Raw genomic sequence first — 20,476 nt, 5'->3', positions numbered from 1 at the left:
TAACAAAGCTACGAGAATTACTGAGATCCTTCCAGTACTACCTAACTAGCAAATCCTGTTTCTCAACACTACCTGTTCCATAGTCCTTTGTCGTCCTGACAAAACTACACAAGGTATACAAACATAATCCTTAATCCAAACTAAACATTTAATTATACACAAAATACACCTTCAACTTACAAGGTCTTCTACACCGCTTCTGAGGACGTCCTTGTTCCTCCACACAGTCCACTCCTCCTGGAATGACTTGGTCCTCTTCCTGATTCATTTCCTCTCTCAGGAAACTGTCACCATCCTCTTGTACTTCAACTCCTTTGTCCTCCTTAACATCCTCAGCTGGGGGTGGGCACGATTCCTTGGAGATGTCCCAGCTGTACTGTCTTGGCCCATGGTACTGCCACAGATGATTCACGTGTACCACTATTGGGCAAGATTTCATTCTTCTTGAATCCGATAAGTTAAGTCTGATAGGCAGTCCAACACAGTGTAAGGCAAGTTCCATGGGCTCTGCAGCTTCGGTGACTGTCCTTTCTTCTGCTGAGGATTGTATAACCAAAATTTGTCACGATCTTTGAAGCTCACCTCACGTGCCTTGGCATCATACTTGCACTTCATCACTCTCCTGAAAACTTAAGGGCTCCTCGTGCTTGATGTACCTTAGGCCAGCCTTTCATGAAGATGTTTCTCATAGCTGGAGGTGTCTGTAGGCAGCTCTTCACCAGGTGGTCTTCTCATTAACAAGTCAATGGGTAAACATTTATTGTGGCCCAGCATCAGTTTTGCAGGGGTGTATCTGGTAGACTCGTGGAATACAGACCGTTATGCCATCAGCAGTGCGGGTTATTTCTGGTCCCATTCCGTTTGTCCCTCTATGCAGTACTTGGCCAGTTCCTGTCCCAGAGTCCAGTTGAATTTCTCCACCATTCCATCTGACTGTGGCCTTAGTGGGGTTGTCCTGGTCCTCTTGATCCCCAGTAACTTGCAGCACTCAAAGAACACAGCAGACTCGAAGTTTCTGCCCTGGTGAATGTACAGTTCCGAGCAGATGACTCGAGGCCACCTAGTCCACCAACATGTTGGTGTTTTATATGGTAACAGTGGTAGCTGTGAACTTGACCGAGATTCAGTCAGCTGTTTGGGGGAAACAAACCCAGTGATAATTTGTCAATGTGCTGTTCTAACTGGTCTCCAGTCAATATCATGCAAGTAAACGTATTATACTGATAATGATTAATGTGTCATACACGTGGCAGATATAATTATAACCATAGTATTACAACACGGGCATTCAAATAATGGTGCGTTCATTCATGTGAGACACAAGGGTATATTTTGTTCGACTATTGTCGTGAACCAAACAACCTTTACCAGTTTTCAAGAAATATGCTGTAGGGTTATGAGCTTCCCCTCAACCTAGCATTATTATCACAAAAAAACACTCATGCCAGTCATCCCTCACCGTTAACCTCACTTTCGTCGACCTGTGACTCCAAAGCAGGTGAGACAGTTAAAGATTCACACCACAGTAGGCGGAACAAGGGGAGGGGGGTGTGGGAGTTATATGGAGGGTGGTGAGTGAGGAAGGGCGGGACGAGGTGGGACGTGTGATGGGAGGGGGGTTAGGGGGCAAGGAGTTGGCTGCGGTATTTAACGTTTATGAGATTAGAGGTTGGAATAGGTTTGTTCTGACAGAGAAAACCAATGTTTCTTTAATATTCGAGTGATAAAGTCGAACGAGTCCTCTCTATAAATGTTTATCATCATGAACGGGTCAACTAGTTCCACCCCCCATACGTGACGTCACGTAGTGCCAACGTCACAAACCGAGGTGGTGATGGAGCTGCACACTCAGGATACCCGTGTGTTTCACATGAATGAACGCACCATTATTTTGATGCCCGTGTTCTAATACTATGGTTATAATTATATCTGCCGCGTGTATGACACGTTAATCATTATCAGTATAATACGTTTACTTGCATGATATTGACTGGAGACCAGTTAGAACTGGACATTGACAAATTATCACTGGGTTTGTTTCGCCTGAACAGCTGACTGAATCTCGGTCAAGTTCACAGTTACCACTGTTGCCAGATAAAACATCAACATGTTGGTGGACTAGGTGGCCTCGAGTCATCTGCTTGCAGCTGTACCTCTTGTGGCATCCCAAAACGACAGAAAAACTGATCAACCAACGCTTGAGCAACAGTTGCAGCCCCTTGATCGGGGATGGCATAGGCTTTTGGCCACTTTGTGAAGTAGTCCATGGCGACACACATATACTGGTTTCTTCTTTCAGTGACTGGCAGAGGTCCTGGAATGTCCAATGTGATTTTTTCAATCGGTGCACCCACTCAGTACAGATGGGAGTGCAGCCAAGCTTCTTGAGACCCTTCTTGGCACAACATACATTACAGGCCCAAAACCACTCTTCAGCATCCTGACTCAGGCCAGTCCAGTAGAACCTCTCTCGCAGCCGGCTTAGAATTTTCTTCACTCCCATGTGCCCACTAGTGATCTGGTTCTGGGACTTATCCAAGATCTCGGACCTCATTTTCTTTGGAACCACTAGTTGCCAATGCTTGCTGATGCCATCAGGTATCTCCCAGTGATGCTCCAGTAGTCCATTGTTCAAACGAAAAAGGTCCCACTGTCTACAGTAACTCTTAGTTGCAGGGCTGAATCTGGAAACCTTCTCCCAAGATGGTAGCACTGTCCTCTGCTGCAGCCACTTTAGCACTGGTTGTAAATCTGCATCCCCTCCAGGTCTTCTTCAGCTGACTCTGGCCCTGTCACCACAGTATGGTTGCATTTCTTGCTACAATCTTTTTTTTTTTTACTACACTGCCGGCCATCTGTTCGTCCATCTTCACACACCCACTGTCCAACAAGGTTCTCTTGCATTTCCTCAGTGGTGGGGCTTCTTGGGAAAAACTGGCTAGTTGTTGCCTCTTGTCACCAGCCTTTACTAATTTACCTTCATCCTTCTCGTCTTGTGTGGCCTTCTTGTCATCCTCTTCATTGGGACAATAAAAGCTGAAGTGTCTCCCCTCACCACATGTCCAACACCCCTTTGTTGCAATCGTGGATTTCCTTGCACTGTTCTGTTTTTGCTCCTTCTTCCATTTGCAACAATCCACCTTCTTGTGTCCTGGCTTCTCGCAGAACCAGCAACCTCCTCTGATCTTCTGTTCTACTTTCCGATGTCCTGGCTTCTCACGGTACCAACAACTTCCTCTGATCTTCTCCTGTTCCCTCTTTCACTTGTAGCAGTCCTCTTTCCTATGTCCTGGCTTTTCACAGTACCAGCAACTTCCTTCAAATTTTTGTACCTGCCCCTTTCTTTCCTTGAGCCCCAAACTACGACCTGCCTGGGAAGTGGATGTACTGGACCTGATGTAGGACTCAAATTCTAGAGCCCTTTTAGTGCATCTTGCATGCGTCTTGGTTGTGCCTGCTTCACTCTCATTTTAAACTCTGCACAATTAAGACCATCAATGAACTGGTCCCTCAGAAGAATAGCCAACGGGTTAGGTGCTGCTCCAAGGTACGCCTTGTATGCCATACTCTCAAGGTCATGAGCAAGCTGCTGTAGGGATTCACCTCGACCCTGTACAAGACTCCAGAATCATGCTTTGTAAACCTCAGTCCGGTATAGTCAGCCAAAAAAGTCGTGTCTTCGTTCCGAACCTCGCAAATATTCGAACAGATAAGTAGAAGCAGCAGGGATAGCTTCACAAGTCTGGCAACTGTGTCAGACCAGACGGTGGTAGGGGTAATTGGATTGGGGGTGGTGGTGGGGAAGTGGAGGGTGTTGTGTGCTGTAATGTTCTATATACCATGCATTACCGTAGGGTGGAAACTCTTGGGAATAACATACTGGGTAATAGGGTCATAGTTAAATATAATCACTGTTATGTCGCTAAATGTCTACATATGCATCATCATGAGTTTGCGTGTAATAAAAAAAATACTGCAGTTTCATGTACATGGGTTGTCATGTCTAATTCATCTTTGATATCAGGAATACTTCAGAGGAAGGAATAACGGTGGAATACGTTTCATGACGAGTGTTTGGTATTTAATGAAACGTCATGATTGTGATAATGTAAACCAGCGTTAATTAGTAGCAACATGAATCTCCCCTCTATTTTTTTAGCCCAATATAGATAACTGAGTGACTGTGAAGCTATGACTATATGCTGTTGGGTGTATACCTTGGTGTTATCGCCGTGCTTAACACCTGTGGCCAGGTTTCCCCCCACCCCTTTACCGAAACATAAACCACTCATTGAAACCTTTGCGTTTCTCGTTATTACTTTGAAGGCACCGCATGCCTCTGTGGCACACCACACATGGTATGTAATATATCCTGTAATGTTCAGAAGGTGAACATACGGTAAAAACACAGCTGTCTGTCCTTTATTCCCATGTCATGTGGCTAGTTGATGCCTGGCAGAGGGGGTGTGGCAGGAAAGTGGAGAGGGGGCGGGGTAGCACCTCGTCATTTCTGTTAATGTTTGTTTGGCTACACGTTATAGGCATTATTTCAGGTTAACGATACATTTCGCTATTGACAGGTATTAAATCAGGTGTAATATCACATTTAGCCCCACTACTGTGCGATGTACTGCTAGACTACACTGCCAACAAAAATTACAGATTACACTGCCAACAGTAATTACAGCACACACACCCTCCACTTCCCCACCTCCACCCCCCATCCAATTACCTCCACCATCGTGTGGTCTGACACAGTTGCCAGACTTGTGAAGCTATCTCTGCTGCTTCCACTTAACTGTTAGAATATTTACGGGGTTCGGAACGAAGACACGACTTTTTTTGGCTGACTATACATGGTCCCATAAATGCATTCCAGTATATCTATTAAGGACTGGTAACCGTTGCTCTCCTCTACTGACATCTGGCCTCAAATTTCCATTGCTGCACCCTTCAGGCTAGTAGCAAGCTGTACTGCCCTCTGCCTATAATCCCAACCATTCTGATCTGCAAGTAACTCAAACTGCACTCAGTGAGCTTTCCGAGACACTGTGCCATCATATTCCTGTGGTTTATAATTATTTGGAATCCTATTATAGCCATGCACTTCACTGGTTTGGGGCCTAAAAAGCCTAGGACTTGAAAGTCCTACATTCTGATTATTCGCCCCTGTAATGCTACCATTAAATGCTTGGGATTCATCAAGGTTCACCATACACTGTCCTTTTTTTTTTTTTTTTTTAATGTTTGCTGTACGCTAATCTCAGGTTCAGCAGGGCATTATTTCTCTTCAGCCTCAATTCTCTCATTAATTATTTTCAAATAGCCGTCTACAAGGCATATGGGCCTGATGGGGTCCCTCCTGTTGTTCTCAAGAACTGTGCTTCTGTGCTTACACCCTGCCTAGGCAAACTCTTTCGCCTTTGTCTGTCAACTTGTACCTTTCCTTCTTGCTGGAAGTATGCTCTCATTCAGCCAGTCCCAAAGAAGGGTGACCACTCTCAATCCTCCAACTATCGTCCAATTGCTTTAACGTCCTGTATTTCAAAAGTTTTCGAGTCAATTCTCAATACAAAAATTTTAAGGCATCTTTCCTATCACAACCTTCTTTCCGATCGTCAGTACGGGTTCCGTCAGGGACGCTCCACTGGCGATCTTCTCACCTACCTTTCAGACTCCTAGTCATCCCCCTTTCGGGACTTTGGCGAAAGTTTTGCCATTGCACTTGACATCTCAAAGGCTTTCGATCGAGTCTGGCATAAATCTTTAATTTCCAAACTGCCCTCCTACGGTTTCTATCCTTCTATATGTGCCTTCATCGCTAGCTTCCTTTCTGGTCGTTCTATAGCCGCTGTTGTAGACGGCCATCGTTCCTCTCCTAGATCTATCAACAGTGGTGTTCCTCAGGGCTCTGTCCTATCACCAACTCTCTTCCTTTTATTCATCAATGATCATCTAAGCTGTACATCTAACCCTATCCACTCATACGCTGATGACTCCATCCTTCACCTTTCCATTCGGTTCCCGTAACGCCCATCTCAACAGTTACTTCAACAAACAAGGGATGAGGCTATGGCACACCTAATGTCTGACTTGGCTCGTATCTCTGACTGGGGTAAAAATAATATGGTTGTTTTCAATGCATCTAAGACTCAGTTCTTACACCTATCAACCCGACAAAATCTTCCACAGGTATACCCACTAATGTTTAATAATATTCAGCTTAATCCTGCATCATCCTTGAACATGCTTGGGGTTTCATTTACTCAGGACTTATCTTGGAAAGATCATATTACATCTCTTGTAAAATCTGCTTCCAAGAGATTGGGTGTGCTAAGCCGACTCCTTTCTTTCTTTACCCCTGCACAATTGTTGACTCTATACAGTGGTTTTATCCGCCCCTGTGTGGAGTACAACTCTCATGTGTGGGGAGGCTCCCCACATACAGCTCTTCTCAATAGGGTGGAGGCAAAGGCTTTTTGTCTTATTAACTCCTCCTCTTACTGACTCCCTTCAACCTCTGTCTCTTCGCCGCACTGTTGAATCTTTATCTCTTTTCTGTCGCTACTTTAATGGTCACTGCTCCTCTGTACTGTCTGCTTGCATTCCTCCACCTCTACGACGGGCGCATAACACCCGTCTGGCAGCAAACTCTCATCCCTTTTCTGTCCAACTCTCTAATGCAAGAGTTAACCGTTACTCCCAGTCTTTCAATTATGCAACAGGTCAGCTCTGGAACTGTCTCCCTCTGTCTGTATTTCCTGCTGCCTATGATCTCCAGTCTTTCAAACGCAGTGTGTCCAGGCATCTCAAAATTATCGGATCTTGAATTTGGCTCTCTATTGTATTTTCTTTTTCTGTTGGAGGGAACTGTTACTGCGGGCTCATGGCCTTTGGTTCCTTCTTCCTCGCATAATAAAAAAAACATGCTTCAACTGGACACCTACATGCATCAACTGGTCATCTAAATGCAATCTGCACTCTGTCACATTACTGCTTACATCATACTTCTGCTGCCATAGCTCAGCGTATACTTGCTCCTTCAACTGTTGTTGTTCTTCCTTCATTTCCCCCATGCAAGCGTCTAGCTTTCCTTGCATCCTTAGTTGTAGTTCCTGCTGTTGCTCCTGTAATGCCTCTAGCTGCTCACTTTGTGCTTGTAATGAATGATCTTTGACGTTGTTCATGAGCTGTTTCTATTCTTCACTTTGGGCCTATCATTCTTATCGGCCACCTCACCAGGAAGAGCAATAATGTTTTGGCCTGCCTGTGTGTGTGTGTGTGTGTGTGTGTGTGTGTGTGTGTGTGTGTGTGTGTGTGTGTGTGTGTGTGTGTGTGTGTGTGTATCTCTTCCAATTATATCTCATGAACGGCTTGAGTTACCAACATGAAACCTTGAGGGTATCAAGATATGATCAAAATCTTGGCCAAGTTCGAAAATGGGCACTCGGGGGCAACGTCAAGGTCACCAAAATTGTTACCAAAGATCAACTAGTTTTTTTTATCTCCCACATTTAACGTCATTAGATCTCATGAACGGTTTTAACTATCAACATGAAAACTTCAGGGTATCAAGATATGGCTAAAATCTTGGACTTGACCAAGACCATATTCCGGGAGGCGATTAGCATTCGGCTCCCGAATGCTTTTCTTTCATTCTTTGAGTTCTTTCTGTCCTTCAGTTTAGGCCTGTAATTCTTCTTTGAGTTCTTTCTGTATTATATTCTGTGCTTGCAGTTGTACACTTTGTGCTTGTAATGGCTTCATAATTGTAGTCAGCATTGCCTCCTCTTCTCTAGCTTGGCCCCTTGTCTGCACACTTTCTGCCTGCATGTCGAAGGTTAGACTTATTGCGGCACTTGTCTAATGATCCACACTCCTGACATCACTGTTACCTCCCCAGTCCCACACTGCACAATCTCCAACAGCAGTAGTTCAGAAAAGGAAGGAGGTTGCCCAGTGAGTTGTTCTTCTTATGGTCAGCCTTTCGGTGTGCAACAACGAGATCAGCTCAGGCATTGTAAATAAACAATGGCTTTTTAAGTTTGCTGTCTTTACTTTCCAGTTAATTACACTTAATGCTTGCCAGCTACACTTTACTGTTTTCACAAGTACCTGAGCTATACAATCATTACAAACTGCACCGACACAAAACTGAGTATTCCTCTCAGACTCAACTGAACATTCTTCTAGTCCCTTTCCCATCCATATATATGCTCCCTATGTACTAGAATGATCCACTATATTCTCGGAGAACCAAGTTACCAAGTCGGAGACATCCAATAGATCTTGAGTTTTCTTACACTACTTTCATCATCATCATCATCATGCAGACCTCCTTTCCCATCCCAGGGCAGGGTGAGGAGTATCAACACTCTAAACATAAAACTCTAGATATTGAAGCATGCAAAGCAAGTAAACTGACTGCTCTACCCTCTCCCCCATCCTTTTTTAACCTTCCGGGCTACTCGAACCTTTCTCTTCTAGGTACTCCTGTCAGCAACAGGGTTCTAAGTCAGAGACATCCAATATATTCCAGAGATCTCTGATTTTACGTAGCACTCTAAATGCTTTTACATACACACTGAAATTAATTATGAATATTACTGTACTTAATTCAACAATTGTCCAAATAAAACATTATAGAGGAAACAAAAGAAAAATTAATGCATAATTTTACAAAATACCTCTGCTCACATCACTAGGCTAACTGGCAACTCTTACTAGCAAATAGAAATGCATGGATTATCCAGAATTTTCCACTACCACCTAGCTAGCACTCCTGTTTTTTAATACTTTTCATTTATGAACATGTTTATATTGCAGAAATACTGTTGGCTACTGTTTCCATAACTGACAATTCTATTATAAGAACGTACTCTGATATGTAACAGGTTACTGTTTGTTCAGTTGACAGATTTGTGATACTGAGGTGTGGTAAACCTTTCTCTACCTATACCCAATGTGTGCTGAGAAGAAGTGCTCAGGCCGCAGAGGCTGCAGTGTTAGCAAACAGGAATATGGAAAAGTGCTAAACTGAATTTCAAAACGTGGTAAACTATAGGTAATCAGTTCAAAATTTCATGGTATACTTGATTTCAAAATGTGCTAGACATAGTACAAAGCCTAAGGCCAGAAAGTTTGCACAACTGAAAAAGTATGATCAAAGTAAGTTACAGTAACAATAAGCTACTGTTTGGTTTGCACAGTGTTCGCAACATGTAGAGGACAAGGAAGTTTTGTACTTAATTTTCTCTTTTCTACAAGCTATTCAATCTGTAGAAATGTTTGGAAAGAATAATCTTGTATTTATATTAACAACTGTCAGCCTCGAACTCCCGTCAATCCACCCCCTCAAGGTGGTTTAAACCACCGATGGACTAAACTTGCCTCAGTGGCTCAAAACCTCGTTCTGAATATCAGTGACCTGGGATTATGTTGTAATCCAGGGTTTAAACCTGAGACAAGGTTCAAAACCGAGACTTAAATTTAGGCCTTTGAGGACTGTAGGTGTACGAAAACTGCTGAAATACTTGCATACCTGGCAACAGAATGGGACCTTATTCTCACTCAAAACTCAAGCAAGAATGCCTCCCTGAATATGGTCTTGCAGCTCAAAATTCTTTTAAATTTCCTGTAATCTATCGTGCATCCTTCCAGGTAAGTTCTTTATAGCAGGATCTCGGGAAAAAGGATTCTTCAGAAACTTGTGTCCAGGTAAATGATTGGGAAATTGTGTGACCCAAGAAACTCAGAATTATATCACGATTTACCAAGTAACACCAGAGGTTTGAAGCCCTATGCTTGGAATCACTGTTCTAGATGAAGGATTATTTACATTCTAATGGTAGGGAAAACTATGATAGAGTTTCCAGCTAAAGTCAGATGATTTTATTTAGCTGAGAGTGCTTCATAAGGAACTCAGAAAAGGAATATTAATATTAAGGAAATCCTCTAGGCAGTACATTACTGAAAAAAAAAAGGTCAATAGGTGAGCAAAAATAACAAAACAAACATATAAAATTGCTGGAAAAATAACATTTTAAATATTTACGGTATCATAGCTCATATTCCCTTCACTGATGATTTGCTTCATAAATGAATGTTCGAGCTAATACAGCAAGCAAGTAAGAAAATTATACTTGAAGTTGGGTGTTGAGCAAACAATAAAACTTAATTGTCTTAGGATGTATTAGGGCTATTGCAGATCTACACACGTCACTAGATATCCTACCCAAAAATATTGGGTGTTTTATAAGTTCCTTTTATCAAAATTTGCTACATATTGATGAAAAAGCACCAACTTTAGCACTAAAACTGAGTTATCTTGGGAAATATAATACTGGGAAATATAATGTTCAAGAAAAAGAAACGGTTATTTTAATTTAGTGACCTGTCAAATTTTGCTGTAAAAAAAAAAAAAAATGAAAAAACGTCACTCTATGCATTAAAATTAGCTGTAGCAGAAGTGATCAGTTTACCGTGAATCTACGTACATCGCTGGACACCTGTGTAGAAAGTACTGGATGTTGGATGTTACTTAAGTGACATTTCTCAGACTGGGAGGCCCTCAGGCAATACTGTACTTCTTTACTTGTCCTTTTCATCGCTGCAAGCCACCTGAGTGTACTTTTTACATTAAAGAGGTGTATTCTCTCGGACATAGAAGAATACTTTCCTTTCTGATACCCAATGACTGACACAAACAAAAGTCATGCTTTAAAGTCTGTCACAAGAAAGAGGCCAACAAAAAGTACTGGAGTCAACCCACCCCTGAATCTCGTCTTTTTAAACAATGTTTCTGCCTGTAATCATGCCAATTCTATTTTGGACGATTCCGGTGACGTTCCTCCATCTCCTTCTCCCCCTTGCTACCCCATGACTATCATTACAAGTTTTCAGTCGCTGTACTTTCTGCCCTCACCGGTATCAACATCAGTTAAGTCTACGGGCCTGATGGGGTCTCTCGTGATGTTTTTAGTAGCTGTGCTTATGTGTTGACACCCTCCGTAGGTAATCTTTTTTATCTTTGTCTGTTTTCTTGTACCTTTTCTTCTTGTTGGAAGTTCGCCCTCATTCAGCCTGTCACAAAGAAGGGTGGCTTTTCCCAGCCCTCCGATTATGTGCAGTTTTAACATCCATTATTTCTTATGAAGTCGAATCTATACTTAATAAAAAAAAGTACCGTTTATATCATAACCTTGTTTCTGATTGTCAGAATGGATTCCACCAGGGATGTTCCACTACCGATCTTCTCACCTTCCTCACTGACACCTGGTTATCGTCCTTCAGCGAAAGCTTTACCACTGCACTTGACATCTCAAAGACTTTGGACTGTGTCTGGCGCAAATCCTCAATTTACAAAATGCTGTTTAAATCTTTCTATCCTTCTATCTGTTCCTTCATCTCTAGCTTAATATCTGGTCTCTGTAGCTGCTGCTCTAGACAGCCACCAATCTTTTTCTAGAAATACAAGAACGTGTTCCTCAGGTCTCTGTCTTGTCAGCAACTTTCTTCCTTCTTTTCTTCAATGACCGTCTGAGCTGCACATTTAATACCATCCATTCACACACTGATGACTCTACCTTTCACCTTTCCATATCCTTCTCACAGCATCCACATTGCAGTTACTTCAAGAGTAAATGGATAAGACGATCGCACACCAAATTTCTTTCTTGGCTCATATCTTGTTTTAAATCCATCAAAAACTTAGTCTCTACATCTTTCGATCCTCCAAAATCTTACCCTGGGGTAACTCTTAATATTTAACAATATACAGCTCGCCCTAATTGTTTGGTTCATTCTTTCGGGATGTATCACAGAAAGATCCTACATCATTTCTCTCAGTTCTTGGGTTTTCTTTTTCTCATCATCATTGCCCTTAGTTCTTGGGTTTCATTTTCTCGTGACAAATCGTGGGAAGATCACATTGCCTCGTACAAAATGTGCTTCCAAGAGGTTATGTGTGCTAAGACGACTTCCTTCCTTCCTTGCCTCCTGCAACTGATGCCTTTGTACAGTACTATGGCGGCCAGGAATTGTTAGCCACCCTCGTCCAGCCAACCCGTGTATGTGGCAGCGTCGCATTCACGAGCCATAAGTTGCCTTCGATGCATTTCTGTCGAAAAATATCCCTTCAGCTTTGGGCTTGTACTAGTGGAAGAAGCAATAGTAATATTTACTTTGAAGGTTTGACTCTGATAACACGAATATATCATATTGATTATTTAATAACTTGTTTCTCGTATAGAGCCAAGCAAGTGAAAAATATGTTTATTTGGTTCCACTCCACGACTTCCTGCAGGTTTGAACCAGCGAACACAGACTGAACAAGTTCGAAGCATTCACTTGTTACGAGAAGAGAGAGAGAGAGAGAGAGAGAGAGAGAGAGATTCGGTGCCTGTGAATGTTAGAGGAATGAGGCGGAGAAATGAGGTGCTCAAGACAGTTAAACAGGGATTTTTCCTTTCGCGTTGGTTGCCTTTCTATGCCTAAATGACTAGATGAAGGTAAACTATGAAATATAGTAACTGGAGGACGAAGTGGTAATAGGGTTTGGCTAATGGTTGTTTAGTCCAAGGTGTGCAGTGGTAAGCTGTTAAAAGTTGGATATTTTGAGTCCCATTTATTGTAAATATCTCCATGTATGTTTACAGTACGTGTATGCGCCTATGGACCTATTTTTATCAATGGACATTTTCATCACTGGGAACAAACTCCCCCATGGACCTATTTTCCTTAATGATTTTTTTTTTTTTTTTCAAAGACGACTACTTTTCTACGTAAACCTGTTTTCCCATGAACTAATATTCCCCACGGATGTATTTTCTCCCAGTGGACCAATTCTTCCGTCAACCTTGATATGGATGCAGGTTTCCTACATGGACGTATACCCATTGACATATTTTTCACAATGAACCTGTTTTCCCCATAAACCTGTTATCCGACGTGGGTATATCACCCATTGATGCGTGCAGTTGAAACACTGACCTCAAAACCAACAGACGCACTGCACTATAGACGTGTCGTAACCCACTGGATCTATATACCTACTTCAGCATGATTCCAGAATAATATCCCCTGTGGACCGATTTTCTGCTCACTGATCTATTCCCAACTCGGACATATTCACTCAAGTGACCTAATCCCAGAGGCCTGTTTTCCCACAATTCGTCCATCCACGTACACACCCACCCATCAACGCACATACCCACAACCATACTCAGTATAGGATGTCTTAAAAGTAGGACGACATAAACCCCTCTTTTGCCTTGTCCTACAGGTTGCCCCACCACCCACCCCACTTAATGCACGAACCTCACTCCACCCCACTTAACCAACCTAACCACTCTTTCCCTCCCTCTCGCCCACCCACTCCACATAATCCACCTATGAAACCATCAGCCTACACTAACCATTCCACCCACCCAGTCACCAACCTACCAACCCGCATTCCATGCTCCAGAAGTCAGATGACTCGCAATTCAATAGACACACACACACACACACACACACACACACACACACACACACACACACACACACACACACACACACACACACACACACACACACACACACACACACACACACACACACACACACACACACACACACACACACAAACGAGTTGGGGTGGATTTCCGCACACGAAAGATGAGTCTCACCGCTTAACTCAGTCTCACGGTAGAAATTAGTACGCTTTACAGGGAGATTGCCAGGCCGTAGATGATGGGCTTCATTCCGGCTACATACAAATGATTTAATGTGATACGAGTAAATAAGATGCTCGAGCTAAACAGGGAATTTTTCTTTTGGCTGATGACGAAGTTTATTTATCCCAGGATGACGTCTCGTCGGACAAAATGAAAGATGGGTTTTATTCTGGGTAATGCCAGTTGACTTTGTCAGATTATTAGGCAGGCCGCGTAACTTCTGTTAAATGCCTTATGTTCGCATTTTTTTCTCTGGTGGTTGGCACCTGGAGATTTTTGGCAAACTCATGAGTATCTTACTCTTTAACTGGATATGCCTCCCTGGACAGAGAGGCAAATTACTTTCTTAAGCAAAGCCTTTTGTTAAATCAACAGCATTTATCTCCTAATTCATTGTTACTCCCATAGCAATCCTTAAAAAAAAAAAAAAGCCCATTTATCACAGGGCAAGGCAACTTCTAGTGACTGTTGGATGAAAATTGTCACACTGTGGCCTGTTTTCAATGGAACATAGGAATCCAGGGTTTCACATCTCTTGCATTTCCCTGCGCCAGTCTCCCTCCACCTCATTTCTCCAAAACTCACAGCTGCCCACCATACACGCTCTCTCTCTCTCTCTCTCTCTCTCTCTCTCTCTCTCTCTCTCTCTCTCTGTAATTTGTTCACTTTTTGTGTTCGCTAATTCAAATCTACAGCACAAGAAGTCGTGGATGAAATCAAAGAAACATATTTAAGACACTTGTTTAGTATTGCAGGGAAAAAAATAGTTACTAAATAATAAATGTGATATATTCGTGTTATCAGAGTAGAACCTTCAAAGTAAATATTACTATTGCTTCATCCAATAGTACAAGCTCAAAGCTGAAGGGACATTTTTCGACAGAAATGCATCGTGGGCAACTTCTGGCTCGTGAATGCGATGCTGCCACAGACACAGGTTGGCTGGACAAGGGTGGCTAACAACTCCTGGCCGCAATAGTACATGGGGTTTTATTTTATCCTGTATGGAGTAGGCCTAAAACTCTGTGTCGAGGAGCTTCCCACGTACAGCATTTATGAAGAGGCTGGAGTCAGAGGCATTTCGACTCATCTTTCCTTCTCTCTCTCTCTCTCTCTCTCTCTCTCTCTCTCTCTCTCTCTCTCTCTCTCTCTTCCCTGTACTGTTATGACTTTATCTCTTTACTCTTGTAACTTCATATGGTCACTGCTCTTCTGAATTGCCTATGTGCATCTCTCCTCAGTTACAGCGGGAGCACATGTAGCAGCGCACTCTCACCCCTCTTCTGATCAGTTCTCTTATGCAAGAGTTAACCTATACTATCAGCCCATCATGGATGAAACACGTCAACTCTGGAACTTACTTCGTTTGTCTGTACTTACTTCTGCCAATGAACCCCAGCCTTTCGATCGCAATGTCTGTAGGCATTTCGAAATGAATGGATATTGAATAGGACTCTTTGTCTGTTTTTATCTTGGAGGGAGCAGCTTAGCAAGGTTCTAGTCTCTGATTCCTTCTTCTGTGCATTTCAAAAAAAAAAAAAAAAAAAAAACAGGCTATCTTATTCAGCTGCGAGTGAGACCATGGAGCCTAAAAGTGTCTGTAACTCTGGGATCTAGAACAATATTTCATGCGCCTATCGTTTTACAGATAAGGCAATACCAGGTTGTAGGTTCAACATCAGTCCTATTGTTGAGTGACCCCGGTCTGTCTGGCCGAGCAGACGCATCAACCGCAGGCAAGCAACCATTCCTGCAGGGTCGTGTCGTGAAGTGAAACGTTGTTAAGCTCCTCGCCACAGAGACGTGCGGGGAAGAGTGTTGATGTTTGGTTCCTAGATGTACGCCACATATGAGTCCCTTGCTAGCAGAATTATGCAATCACTAAGAGAGTTTTATAACAAACTAACGCAACGACTTAACTGTTAACATGACACTTCTGTATGATAGCCTCCTGAATCCATACACAGTAATACACTGTCGTGCCTCACATGCTATTTCCTACTTTCGTCATTCTCTCTCTCTCTCTCTTTCCATTGCTAGTGGGTATGTCGAATGATAATCAAGTACTGTGGTCCTGGTGGGTGATTGTTCCGAAAACTGAACCAGGTGTAAACAACTATTTAACTCGAGGTCTTTTTCCTCAGTTTGTCTTTCCTGCAGCGTTATAGACTCAATGCATCCAGGTATTATAAATGAACACACCTTACTACTGGGTATCATTTGCTCACCATTCTCTTTAAAGTGGTAGGCTTTGCCGTCTCTTGCCTTTTGGTTGAATATTGTTTCCTTAATTGATGGTGACAGTGATGAAAACGACTAGAAAGAAGATGGTTATTTCGATTTCTAATGATCTAAGGAAATGATGGTGTTTCTGTCACTATGATGGGAGCGTGTGATGATGCTGGATATTGTGATGATGGAAATAAAAAGTATAGGACTATTCTGCCACCTTTGTTTATTTCTCAGGATCGCAGGAAGCCATCATGTTCCTGGCACTGTTGGGGAAGTTGATGGTGACAGCTGGGTTCGCTCTGGCTTACCTGATCACTGCCGAGGTGTACCCCACTCTGCATCGCTCCCTCAGCATCAGTGTGGCTTACATCCCCAGTGCTGCCGGGGCCAGTGCTGCCTCATACACCAATGATTTAATGGTGGGTTTCACTCTCTGTGTAAAGTTAGGTCATCTGGTTTAACTCCGTCGAAATGATGACTTCGTGTGTGTGTGTGTGTGTGTGTGTGTGTGTGTGTGTGTGTGTGTGTGTGTGTGTGTGTGTGTGTGTGTGTGTGTGTGTGTGTGTGTGTGTGTGTGTGTGTGTGTGTGTGTGTGTGTGTGTGTGTGTGTGTGTGTGTAATTTCCAGGCTGATTCATTTTAGGGAAGATATTTCTAAGTGGATGGGTTAGGTATAGCCTTCGTTAACCAGTAATATTGGATTAAATTTCTTTTAATTTGATAATTCTCATATCTATTGTTTGTTTCTTCCTCCTTGGAGTCTTTGCACAAACATTTGTTCTCCTCCCATATACCAAGACTCTTCTTGTTTGTTTACCGACTTCCTCCATTGCTTAACATTGTTCGATGATCGCTGCATTGCTTTCAGGTATCTACATCGTTCTCCTCGTTCTTGGTTTGAGCTGATTTAGCGTGGTCTTATCCTTCCAGTTTCGTTCCGTCAGTTCTTTAGAAAATTTCGTTAATTGTCTGGAAGTTCGCTGTTGATGTTTATGGGTTTCCTGTCCCGTAACGTCTGTCCTCCCTCACCCAACACCACACTTCATAACACATATATAAGCTCATAGTCACTACAGTCATTCTGAACCTCTCGCCCTGTGTTTCTCATACCTTTTCATTTCATTCCCAGCTTGTGGGGATCCTAGCATCCTCGTGGCCCTCCTTCAGTTTTCTCTCAAGCCCCTCACAAATGATTATGAAAGAAAAACTGTTTTTGTGCTTTCCATATATTTTAATGTTTACAACTATCAATCAGAATGCATATTTAGTTTAATATCAATGGGACGTTTGCTCTCAGTCAGTCGACTGATTCGAGGCTGTGTCACTGATAGCGCATATCTCATTATCTGGGTCCACATCCAACCGGTTTTGGCTTTTACCTTTTACTTGTAGAAGGGTGGAGAAACTAGATTCACATAAATATGTTGTGGAAAATGGCAAGAGGACTCTAAGTGCGATTTCACAGACACACACTGATTTACTGCTTACACTTGCTCGCCACGGCCCCCTAAAATCCGGCCGTGGTCCCCTTGGGGGCCATGGCTCCCACTTTGAGAGTCAGTGCTCTGGGCCAACACAACATCCCCTGTGAACCACCACCAGACATCCATCCCCCTGAAACATCCTTACCCAGGGACACATAAGTGCATCTACAGTAGCTGGACTATGGTGTGGCCATCACCCTTCCCAGGTGCAATACTAATTCAAAATACAACTCACAAACAATCCACTCTGCCCACACTGCAGTACATTCCCCTGCCGTGCAACACGCTTATCTTAAGCTCAACATTATCAAAACAAAAACAATTCTTAACAAAACCTCTGAAAATAAAAAGATCTCTTTGAATGCTCAGTTGAACTGGCTTCCTGAGATCCATTGGGATCATGTCCAGGTGATCTTGGAGTTACAACAACAACAACAAGAAACAAAACAACTTCATACTTCTAGAGCTGCACAGTTTACTGTTTTTTCGTGACGTTTTCATTCATATATACACTACCTTCAGTAACTTCTGATATTTCTTATAAATTACCAAAGTGAACTCCACTGCCTTCTCTCGCAGGGATACAAGGTTTGGCTGAATCTTTCGAACCAGCCTGTCTCCCTTTCTTGTGAATCTAGAATTACTTGACTTCTCGCCGCTCTGTGGCTGCATCGTACATTTACTTTGTTCAGTGCAGTTACGTTCATCACTTTACCTGCATGTACTTGGTTAGTCAGGGAAAAATAAATGTATTTCTTTGTTCACCATTTGGTCCTTTCCAAATCCTCTTCCTATTTTCCTTCTTCTAAATGAAGTAATTATCAACAAGCTTTTCATCTCTTATACCAGCGGTTTCCAACCTGGGAGCCATGGCCCCTAAGGGGGCCATGGGACATTGACTGGGGGGCCATGGGCTTTATTGGTAATATAAGATATTATAAGGTAATTGGTCTGGGTAAAACCTGACAGAAATCAAGTATGAAATATACCTTACTGTGCTAGTTTAGCCTTAAGTATATTGGGATAATTACCGTTTTCTGCACAATATCAAATATTAAAAATATATAAATATACGATCTGAGTTATATAGGGGCCATGGAGCTTCTCATAATTTTCTCGGGGGGCCACAGGACCAAAAAGGTTGGGAACCACTGTCTTATACCATATACCTATTTTCAAGAGTCCTATTGCAGTCTTACTGTTTCCTTTTTATTCTTAAAATTTCCTATCATAAACATACCCCCTTCTGTGCTTTTTCATAGTTTCGTGTATATATCCATAAATCTTTTCGATTTCTTCATCATGACAGGCGGATACAGAAGCTTATATTTATCTTTATCATGTATCTTGCATTATATCCACACATGGAAAGCCAGTGTGGGGTACTGTTTTGGTTGACGTGTGTGTGTGTGTGTGTGTGTGTGTGTGTGTGTGTGTGTGTGTGTGTGTGTGTGTGTGTGTATGCGTTAACTCATTGTTTTAATCATTTTGTGTCGAAATTTCTTAGAAGGATTGAAGTTCAGCCAAGAAGTTTTTGAGAACAAATGGTCAGAGGTTCAGGCCTACGTCATATTTTGACCCAGTGAGGTCAACGTAAACACTTTTATCCAATTAAGACCAAACAGAGTGGGCGGATTGAGGATAAGGAATGAATGACGGGAGTCAGTTTTAAATAATAAGTCAAAGTCAGAGCCGTCGATCTGGGTCGTAGGTCAGAGTCAGAGTTCAGTCCACGTGTTTGAACAAAATAGCTAAAATAGTTTTGATCTGATTTGGACCAAACTTGAAATGGCTAAAGGTCAACTTGATCAGTTTTATCTAATATCTGCCAAAATTTATGGAAGGGCTCATGACAGAATGATAATACAGGAAATGAATTTTGAAAACAGTCACTTAAATAACACGGCCTTAGGAAAAAGTCAAATATCAAGTTCAAATGGCAAGGTCAGCTTTAATACTTGAGATTAGATTTAGACCAAACTTTGTGCGAAGGTTCAGTGTAAAGCCACAGTGTGGGGACTTGATTTTGACAAAAAATTATAGGTCAAGGGAACCTATAAGTAACAGCCTTAACCTGAACTAGACCAGACTCGGTAAGCAGGCTAAGGGTAACCAAGGAAGTAAAATTTTTATTTTGAAAATATTAAATCCGATATGAAGACCCCAGGAAAAGGTTGTCGGACATTTTCTTTATCCAGTTCAAACCAAAGTTGGTGGAAGAATTATTGGTAAGGCAAGATTGCAGTGATTCAACTTTGAGCAATCAGTCGAAGGTCAAGGTCACAAGGCAAAGTCAAATGTTTCGCCCCTGGACCAACTAATAGGTGCCGGTGTTGTACTGTCGATGCTCTCCTTCTTTTTCTCTTCGTTTCCATATTAAATTCGCCTGCACTTCCATTTATACAAGAATTCTGCAGTTTTACCACACAAGTGTTTCTTGGAAAAAAATCTATATCATGTCCCTTTCTTAATTCTTTGCCCATAAACAGCATTGTGTTTTGTTAGATCTTCAAAGAATTTCTTCAAAGAATTCGACAATTTATGCTACAATTCCCTTTTCATAGTGTAGGGACTCAGGTCTTGGCTACCATAAATCAGTACATTAAACAGCATATGACCACACTACTCCCCTTGATGTGTATGCCTGTGTGTGTGCAGGTGTCAGAGGCATGGTGGGCTCCGTCTGTGATCTTTGGTGTCCTGGCCCTGACCACGGCCATTTTGACCCTGCTGCTGCCAGAGACCTTCAAGGAGACGCTGCCTGATGCTGTACAGGACCTTCAGACACTTGGGATGCAACACAAGGCAGCTCCGCACAACATCAACCACCCAGAAGGAACATAACCACCATGCAATGACAGGCCTCTAACTTCTGCAATATTGCTTGGTTGCAGCAAAAATAAAAGCAAGAAAACTAATACTTGTACTGAAGGGGATAAGACTTTAAATGACTTACAATACCCAATGACCCTTCATCAATTTCCCTCAGTATGATTTGTGATAAAGAAGTTCCATTAATGGGAGACCAAGTGAGTTGTTTTGAAAA

At 42.4% G+C, this 20,476-nt stretch overlaps 1 protein-coding gene across 1 annotated transcript in view; it reads left to right on the top strand.

Moving 5' to 3' along the window:
* LOC145401611 (organic cation/carnitine transporter 2-like) overlaps window positions 1-20,274 on the top strand; it is a 33,834-nt gene extending 13,560 nt beyond the window's left edge. The window contains exons 3-5 of the mRNA XM_080273804.1: window positions 9,661-9,717; window positions 16,182-16,366; window positions 20,089-20,274. Of these exons, the coding sequence (XP_080129930.1) occupies window positions 9,661-9,717; window positions 16,182-16,366; window positions 20,089-20,274 (428 nt within the window). The remainder of the gene's footprint in view (window positions 1-9,660; window positions 9,718-16,181; window positions 16,367-20,088) is intronic.
* Window positions 20,275-20,476: the final 202 nt, after the last annotated feature.

The sequence above is a fragment of the Coenobita brevimanus genome, chromosome 56 (assembly GCF_032717465.1).
Source record: "Coenobita brevimanus isolate Jiangsu-jjx chromosome 56, ASM3271746v2, whole genome shotgun sequence".
Taxonomy (NCBI): Eukaryota; Metazoa; Arthropoda; class Malacostraca; order Decapoda; family Coenobitidae; genus Coenobita; species Coenobita brevimanus.
The sequence above is the reverse complement of the archived record's forward strand: the minus strand, read 5'-3'. Positions and strand labels throughout refer to the sequence as shown.